This window comes from Lathyrus oleraceus, chromosome 4 (assembly GCF_024323335.1).
Source record: "Lathyrus oleraceus cultivar Zhongwan6 chromosome 4, CAAS_Psat_ZW6_1.0, whole genome shotgun sequence".
Classification (NCBI taxonomy): Eukaryota; Viridiplantae; Streptophyta; class Magnoliopsida; order Fabales; family Fabaceae; genus Lathyrus; species Lathyrus oleraceus.
In genome coordinates, this window is record NC_066582.1 from 409,117,660 (window position 1) to 409,126,619 (window position 8,960).

General features: G+C 31.6%; 2 protein-coding genes across 5 annotated transcripts; both read left to right on the plus strand.

Moving 5' to 3' along the window:
- The first annotated feature begins 1,398 nt into the window (after window positions 1-1,398).
- LOC127135601 (uncharacterized) lies at window positions 1,399-3,054 on the plus strand. Of its 4 annotated transcripts, XR_007808618.1 has the most exons (6): window positions 1,401-1,805; window positions 1,879-2,043; window positions 2,188-2,304; window positions 2,617-2,790; window positions 2,865-2,946; window positions 3,036-3,054. XR_007808618.1 is itself a non-coding variant. In XM_051062263.1 (5 exons), exons 2-5 carry the CDS (start codon window positions 1,749-1,751, stop codon window positions 2,913-2,915), a joined length of 390 nt encoding a protein of 129 aa, XP_050918220.1. In that variant the 5' UTR covers window positions 1,399-1,541; window positions 1,647-1,748; the 3' UTR covers window positions 2,916-2,930. The 4 variants fall into 4 exon arrangements, 3 of the variants coding, with proteins under 3 accessions (XP_050918220.1, XP_050918218.1, XP_050918219.1); XM_051062263.1 differs by lacking the exons at window positions 2,617-2,790; window positions 3,036-3,054 and having other exon boundaries at window positions 1,399-1,541; window positions 1,647-1,805; window positions 2,865-2,930; XM_051062261.1 differs by lacking the exons at window positions 2,617-2,790; window positions 3,036-3,054 and having other exon boundaries at window positions 1,400-1,805; window positions 2,865-2,930.
- A 2,785-nt stretch (window positions 3,055-5,839) lies between these two features.
- Window positions 5,840-7,197, plus strand: LOC127075741 (protein CASPARIAN STRIP INTEGRITY FACTOR 1). The gene is made up of 3 exons (XM_051017209.1): window positions 5,840-6,044; window positions 6,341-6,387; window positions 6,759-7,197. The coding sequence occupies exons 1-3, from the start codon at window positions 5,966-5,968 to the stop codon at window positions 6,897-6,899; spliced, it is 267 nt and encodes an 88-aa protein (XP_050873166.1). The 5' UTR covers window positions 5,840-5,965; the 3' UTR covers window positions 6,900-7,197.
- The last annotated feature ends 1,763 nt before the right edge of the window (window positions 7,198-8,960 follow it).

Consider the following 8,960-nt stretch of genomic DNA (forward strand, 5'->3'; position numbering starts at 1 on the left):
GCGCTTTTAAGGTAAAAGCGCTCTTATAGGTCTCAGTCTCACATCTATGAGTTTCACACTTATGAAAGCGCTTTTAAGGTAAAAGCGCTCTTATAGGTCTCATGGGTTTCACACTTATGAAAGCGCTTTTAAGGTAAAAGCGCTCTTATAGGTCTCAGTCTCACACACTTATGAAAGCGCTTTTAAGATAAAAGCGCTCTTATAGGTCTCATGGGTTTCACACTTATGAAAGCGCTTTTGAGGTAAAAGCGCTCTTATAGGTCTCATGGGTTTCAGACTTATGAAAGCGCTTTTAAGGTAAAAGCGCTCTTATAGGTCTCAGTCTCACATCTATGAAAGCGCTTTCATGGTAAAAGCGCTCTCATAGGTCATTTATAAAAATTATAATAAATCTAATTTAAAAAATAGATAGAATCATGATTACTTTAAAAATTTAATTGAAAATATTGATTTTAAAAATCTTATTTCTTAATAAATCGTGTTTTTATCTTTTAAAAATTAATGTAAAAAAAAGGCGAATTCTTAAATACTTATATAATTAATTGAGTATTGTTACCTTCAATAAAAGTTGATTTAAAATATTGATTTGTTTTTCTTAAAAGTAAATATAAAAAGTGACGTACGTTCAATGTTATTGTTTAATTGGACGAGGTATGATATCCAACTAAATCCCAAGTTATCGAAGTGTTCACCGTAAAAATTATCGAACCTGCGTTTGATTAGGGTTTACACTTCGGAACTCTGAATTCTGAGCGGCATGGGAAAGAAGGAGAAGTCGAAAGCCAATGCAAGAGAGCACGAACAAGTCGGCGAAGCAACCGACAATCTCGACGGCGCTTCCACGCCATCACTCGTGTTCAGTAGCGATGATGATGATGACGAAGCCATACAAGATCTGAGTCTCAGAATCGTTGAAAAGGCCCTACGAGCGCGAGAGGCAAAGCTTGCAACAAACGACGCCGTTTTAAACGGCGTTGATTCTTCTCTTGTTTCGCCATCGCAGCAATCTGAATTCAAGGTGATGCAAAGCGACGGCGTTTTGGATGGGTCGAGTGGGATCACTGCTTGGGAAATGATGGAAGAGAAGAAAACGACGAAGTTAATGGTGGACTCTGGGTTTTCAAGTGTACGTCTTATGCTGTGTTTGGTTTCTTCTAATTTCTGAAAAAGTGTTCTATTTTCTTCTGTTTTTATTGATTTTATATAGAATTGAATTTTCTTAGCGTATTTTGATAAATTGGAATAGACACACAAACTACTCCTTTGGAAATCAATTAGATTATGATTGTACTGAAAATGGGAAATTAGTTCAAAAATTGCATTGTATAAGTTTTTAATTTAAGTTTTGAGGTTTTTTAGTTTCTAGGATTTGGGTGAGATACATTGGATATTTTGTAATGCTTTTCTTTTTTCTGTAGGTTATTGTAGCTGCAGATCAAGAGGTGGAAGAGATAATCAAAACTACAGAGAACCGTGAGTCCGTGGATCTGGAAGCAAGTTCGGGTCAGATAGGCGACAATGTGGTTCTGCGAAAGCTGCTTGTGAGTTGATATATTTGATCTGAAATGTGATTGATTGATTTTCAAAATACTGTAAGCTGAGGAATGCTTAGTTGGGTATATCACTTCATGTTTCTTTTCTATCAGCGGGGTCCAAGATATTTTGACCCTCCAGATAGTAGTTGGGGAGCATGCTATAATTGTGGCGAGGAAGGTCATGCTGCTGTAAACTGTACAGAAGCGAAGCGGATGAAACCGTGCTATGTATGTGGTGGTTTGGGACACGTTGCAAAGCAATGTACTAAGGTATGTTTGCTTGCCTATTGGCTTCCGAAGGTTTAAAAGTGTTTATACTGAGATCTGCTTGATGTTTCTGTAGACGAATTGCTATATCTGTAAGAAAGGTGGCCACCGTGCCAAAGATTGTCCAGAGAAGCACATGTCGGCACGTGTTCCTAAAAGCTTAACGGTGTGCTTGAAGTGTGGGAATTCTGGGCATGATATGTTTTCATGCAGGAATGATTATTCACCGGATGATCTCAAGGTTGTTCTTTTCTTTTTTGTCATATATTACAAATTTGCTAGAGGTTTTTGGTTTAGTTTTCATTAGAATAGTGCCTTACATTGGATATGAATGGCTCAGTCAGTGATTCTTTTCTTTCTTTCTTTCTTTCTTCTGTTTGATTAGGAGATTCAATGTTATCTCTGCAAGACATTTGGCCATTTGTGCTGTGTCAATACTGCTGATGCAATACTGGGAGAAATTTCTTGTTACAAATGTGGTCAGATGGGTCATACTGGTTTGGTAAGTTATATTTAATAAATTATATTGTTATTTACGCGCCTTTCCTAATGTTTTTACAAGGGAGATTTTATCTGTCCTTTTGATCAGTGCCAGCTTCCACACAATTACATATTCATAATTTGAGAATAATTTAATAAAAACTAAAAAATATACTGAAAATCTCTTTCAATCACTACCCTTAAATTTCTTGGTGGCATTTATGGTATAACATTAGGAGTGCATATTGAGAACTATAAGCTGAAGTGCTGAACCCTTGAGAACTTGAAGTTAAATGGGTCATTTTATGCATAACTAATTATATGATATTAATAGTTCACAATTAGATATTCCCTAAAATGAATGGATGCTGCATCATAACTAGCAAGTAGCAAATGCATGTACATCTTGTAAGGAAGGACATGGTAAACATGGGAATGAGAACTGAATTGGGACCCGTGAAGATGGTGAATGGACAAATTATCCGGATATGAAGCAATTAGTTGATACGTAAGTGAGACTGTTCTAAATATTCGTGTATATTTATGTGAGATTGTTCTAAATATATGTTTTTATTTTGTTAGATCAATAAAAGTGTTCCGATCTCAAAGACAAGCTCGAGTACCACGTACTAAATCCAGCAACATTACGTGGATAAAAGTGCAGGTACTTTAATTTTCACAATTTTGCTTATAATAGTGATGCTACTTGATAAGAAAAGATAACTATACATTCTTATTTATTTTTCTATGTAGTGTCCTCTACAGCGCAACGGTATCGATTGCAGATACTTTGTAATGAGGTTTATGAGGGAAATCATTAATATGAATCAAATAGAGATTCCAATCATGGTATGGATTTATAACTTAGGATTTGTTTTAATATTTATCGAATATTTCATATTATTTATTACTTTTAACTAAATCATGCATATTATGTTTTGTTATGTAGTACTTTGATGAATACAAGTGTGCTCATTACACGAGACTGCAGTTGGAACAAATCAAGGAGGAATTGTGTCAATATTTTATTGAGAAAAGATTAATTAGTATATAATGGTTTCAAAATAACATGAATACTTTGATGAAGAATGGTTTCTGGTTGGCAAGTGTATAGTTCTTTATATTTTTAACAGATTAGTTATGACTCCAAATAGGCCGTATAACATATTAGTTTTGACTTGTGTATAGTTCTTTATAATTTTAGTGATATCTTTAATTTCATGGATAGATTAATGTGTTCATTCTTGTGTTGGTTTGCTTTAAAAAATTACAAATGCTTGAATTATGACTCCAAATGTGTTCAGTGCCTATCTATCCTTGTGTTGGTTTGCTTGAATTATGACTCCAAATGTGTTCATTCTTGTGTTGGTTTGCTTGTGTTGGTTTAAAAAATTACAAATGCTTGAATTATGACTCCAAATGCTTGAATTAGAGAGGCTTGATTTACAGGTTTATGGGATTATTCCCAAAAAATATTACAGGTTGAAATGGTAGGCTTAAACTGAAGGCAGCGTTTTGTTATTTTACTAGAGGAAAAGACAGCGCTTTTTAGTAAAAAGCGCTGCTAAAGGTTGTCAATAGAGAGCGCTTTTTACTAAAAAGCGCTGCTAAAGGTTGTCAATAGAGAGCGCTTTTTAGTAAAAAGCGCTGCTATAAGTTGTCAATAGAGAGCGCTTTTTACTAAAAAGCGCTGCTATAGGTTGTCAATAGAGAGCGCTTTTTAGTAAAAAGCGCTGCTATAGGTGGTATATAGACAACCTTTAAGAGCGCTTTTTACTCAAAAGCGCTGCTAAAGGTTGTCAATAGAGAGCGCTTTTTAGTAAAAAGCGCTCTTAAAGGTTGTCTATATACCACCTTTAGCAGCGCTTTTTACTAAAAAGCGCTCTCTATTGACAACCTTTAGCAGCGCTTTTTAGTAAACAAAAAGCGCTGCTAAAACCTATAGCAGCGCCACCTACGGCAGCGCTTTTAAGCGCTTTTAAAGGCCAAAAAAAGCGCTCTCATAGGTCTTTTTTGGCGTAGTGACTCCAATTTCGTCTGAGTGTTTAATTTTTTTCTTTATATTTAACAAAAGTAGTTAATTTTAATTCAGTCTTTGCAATTATTTAGATTAATAATTTGATGGTTATTTTCTGCATATTTTAAACTTGAATTAGTTTCATTCTTTTTTAGTTTGATTTTCATTTTGTATAAATTAGTTTGGTTTTATTTTAGGTTAATTTTTGTTATTTAATTTGATTTTTAATTGATTTATAAAATAGCTTAATTTGCATTTGGATTTTTATTAATTAAGTTGATTTTATTTTTTATTTAAGTTATAAATAGTTTGATATAACAAAAATATATATATATATATATATATATATATATATATATATATATATATATATATATATATATATATATATATATATATATATATATATATATAATTTGTTTTATCAACCAACTTACTGGTCAAGAAAAATGAGATATTATTTGATATGAGAGGTCATCCTCTTTGGATCTAAGAAGAGACACACATTTACACCAAAAAGAAGCAGATCAAAAACTCGAGGTTCTTATCCCAAAGAGAGGAAACAACTGAGACATTATATCTTGCTATAAGAATATCACCTGAAATACCTCCATCTCCATTTATCCAAAAAGGGTTAGGTTTACGAGTCGTGGGTTCCATACTAACCACAATTTGTTCTCAGGTTTACAAACATTATCCCACTTGATCCAAGAGATCTTAGAATCTCTCTTCACTCATCCTCAAAAGAAATTTCTTTGAATTTTAACAAGTTTCTTCGGAACCTTCACCGACATCTTCAAAAAAGACATGAAAATAATATAAATAACATTAAACACAAAATAAAGAAGAACCACTCTACCATCCAAACTAACATATATGTTTGTATATGAATGTAGCCTCTTTGTCAACAAATTGACTAAAAAGTTCCAAATAGATTCGAGCCTAGGGTTAGTTCCATTGGCTGACATAGATATTTAAACGAAAGGGTTTAAATCCAATTATGGATGAAATCACATGCATAAATCAAAATGACAGGGTCCACATTAACCTTATAAAACTGTTCTTGAAGAAATTAATCTGAAGATCGATCTATCAATAGTGTATAATTAAAATAGAAAATAAAACAAAAAAATGTTTTATGAAAGTAAATCGCCTCTAACATTGGCCTTAATTCTTGAACTTTTTTTACTAGGGTTTCTCATTAAAAATATATGAAATATAACATTGGTTTCAATTCCCCTTTGAGATATGCAAGGGTTGGAGTTTCATGCAAGTTGCTTTTAAAGCAATTTTGTCCATAAACAGAAATATAAAATGTTGTCACAAATAAAGTTTGATAACACTTTAAAATTTGATTAGTTTGTCATAAAGCTAATTAGGTGCTACACAATAATTTCCACTAAGATTTGATTTATTTAAAATATTATCCCAATTAATTTATGTTTCCATTTCCACTAACTTATTAGACTTTAGTGTCCCAACAAAAGCAAAGTGGTCTGCCTATACCTTTTTCCTATTTGAATATTATTATACATTCTAATTACTTCAAATTAAGAAAACTGTCAACCTCAGTTTTTGTTGTCAACAATTTGTCCTTGCAATATACATAGGAAACATTTGTTTTGTGAAAGTTACATGTAGAAAAATACCAAGGACCACACTCATCATGGATTTCATGTTTCTCAAGAAGTTTACACTCCTCTTTCTCCTCATTTCTGGATCACTTTTATCAACTTCTTTTGCAGGTTTTTTTTTTAATTAGGTCTTTTGCAGCTTTATAGTTTTTCTTATATATTATATTAAGTTTATAACATTGGAATATGGAATCTAAATTAATTTAGATTTGTTTCCATGATATTGCTCTTTTGCTTCAAGCCCTTGAAGTGGGAAGCATGTGATCAACTTGATAACTTTAATCTTTGAGATTGAATTCTTCATAGTGTTATCAATTATATATGTATTAGATAAACTATATATATAAGCTATGAAAGTAGTTTGATGAAAATAAAATTTACCTAGTGTGTGCTTAATGCATATGCAGGTCGAGCATCGAAGTTCATGAGAAAGTCAGATGAAGATGTGAATAAGGTATGCATGACATGGAATATTCACTTCCATAGTACATAATTATTTTCTTTAATTTATTATAGAAATCTTAAATAATAAATACTACCAATTATAAACTTACTTCTTGATGTATCTAACTAGCTATATCTATCTATCTTTTTAATCTCTCATCATGTTTAAAGCCTTGTACCTAACTATCAAATGGTGCAAAGCTCATGAACTACCAAATCTAGGTTTTAGTAGGGTTTGATGAAAAAGCAAACATATAAGAGTATGGTTTGCAATTTTTTTTCGTTTATTTTATAGCATTTTTCATATATATTTGAAATTTTGGCCACTATGCACTAATTTTTTTAACTAGGTATGTGTTCATGCTTTCTGTATTTTGACAGGTAGCAACAATGAAGGCAATGGATGAGGAAGAAGTAAGCATTATCCGTGAGAGGCTTCTTAGGGCTAATACAAAAGATTATGGACGATATGATCCATCGCCAACTTTTTCTAAGCCTCCTTTCAAGCTCATACCAAATTGAGTTATAACGTTCAAAGAATGAATCCTTGGAAGTTGGTACCGGAAATATAAGTACTATATAATATAAATAATACACTGTTTAATGATCTTAGTGTAATATAAGACTTTCATATATTTTATTATATAGACATGTATAAATATAAATGCTTAGTCATATGTTTTGAAGTCTATAATAACTCAGTTATTATAGGAACATGTACGTGTACGTGTGTTTTTAAGTTTTAATTAATATCACTATATATATATAGGTCTAGTTTTGTGTAATGTATGCTTTGATTTGATATACATATAGAGATATATATATTTTGTGTATTGTCTTTTATATATATATATATATATATATATATATATATATATATATATATATATATATATATATATATATATATACTCTGTTTTTTTATAAGCAATCATACATAGGATAGGATGGTGTATTGCATGAAAGGAAATGGTTAACGAGATTATAGATGTTATGTTTGAGTGTTTGTTATGCTCTTCAAACATTATTTTTTGGATTTGGAGAAAGTGGGTGAGATACATAAGATATGATTTTTAGTTAATATTTTATTATATTTGTTGATATAGTATAAACGATTAAAGAGAAATGAATGTAAAGACAATAAATATATATTTTTTTTAGGAGTTTTCACATGATATGAATGATACATAATAATCTTCACCTTGTCGAATATCAAATTTTTATAAAGACTTTCTAAAAGACGATCACAATCACATTGTGACAAGTGGGAAGGTGCATTTGTTGGTTAACACTGAAAAACACATAATACTAAACCAAGCATAATATCCAAAAACCATAATGATGTCTTAAAACTATAACAAACCATAAAGAGGTTTGAAAACAAAATAACTTAAAGAAAATATTCAAAACAAGTAAATAAACAAGAACAAAAAACATAGTTAAATGTCTCAATCTTGGTTCAAGGTCTCATGTCCTTGTCCCCTATGAAAGGCTTCCAAACTCTCCATCCTTCATGAAAGCCCAACCATATCTTGTCGCATGTTTACAAAGATCCATACAATCAAAACCTTGAGCTATGAAATCTATAACCATCTGGTTGGTTGGTGTGTGAGCTTCACGTTGTTAGGATGAAGAGAAAAAGGTTTCTCTCTTAGATATGATTCCTGGTCTTTCCCAATGAATATATGTAATGGTTTGCTAACATCATATGAAATTTCACTATCAGCTTCAGACTTCTTGTAGCAAAGTTCATTGTTAAGATTCACTATGAATTTCCTGAAGACTTTTGTGAGGAGCCGAGCATATGGAAGACCAACAGATATCTCATGGTGGGTGAGAGAGAGAGAGAGAGAGAGAGACCAATATTTAACTGAATTTTAAAAAAAAATTGGAACTCATGACACGGTAAATCGATTTACCCAAGAATGTAAATTGATTTACATTTCTTTTGTAAAAAAAATAGCAAAATAAAGCATGTCAATCGGTTTACCATATATTTCAATCGATTTACCTAAGTAAATTTTTAAAAAATTCATACATGGTCCAATTTTGGCTAAGTGAGAACATGTTACATCACACATACATATTGTATATCACACATAACACAAATTGGCATAAGAACATATACTAGTGATGATTAAACTTCGATAACTCACAAATGCAATTGTGAATTAATCATTCATCATAAGAAAAACAAGAATCATGTACCTTGGATATTTCGAGAAGAATTTATATCTTATAATATATCTTTGTGGTTTTTATACATCATTTTCATCCAAAATTCCAAGTTCTCTCCATATCTTATAAAACAGCTGCCTTTTAAGGGATTTTGTTAAGATATTCGCTAGTTGATCATTTGTATCTAGAAATGATATTTCCACATCTCCATTTAGAACATGATCCCTTAGAAAGTGATGGCGAATGTCAATATGATTGGTATGAGAATGCATAATCGGATTCTTTGATAAGTTGATCGCACTGGTATTGTCATACCTTAAGGAGATGCATCCAAGATTTACACCATAGTCACAAATTTGTTTTTCTAACCATAGTATTTGAGCGCAACGAATTTTGGTTGTGATA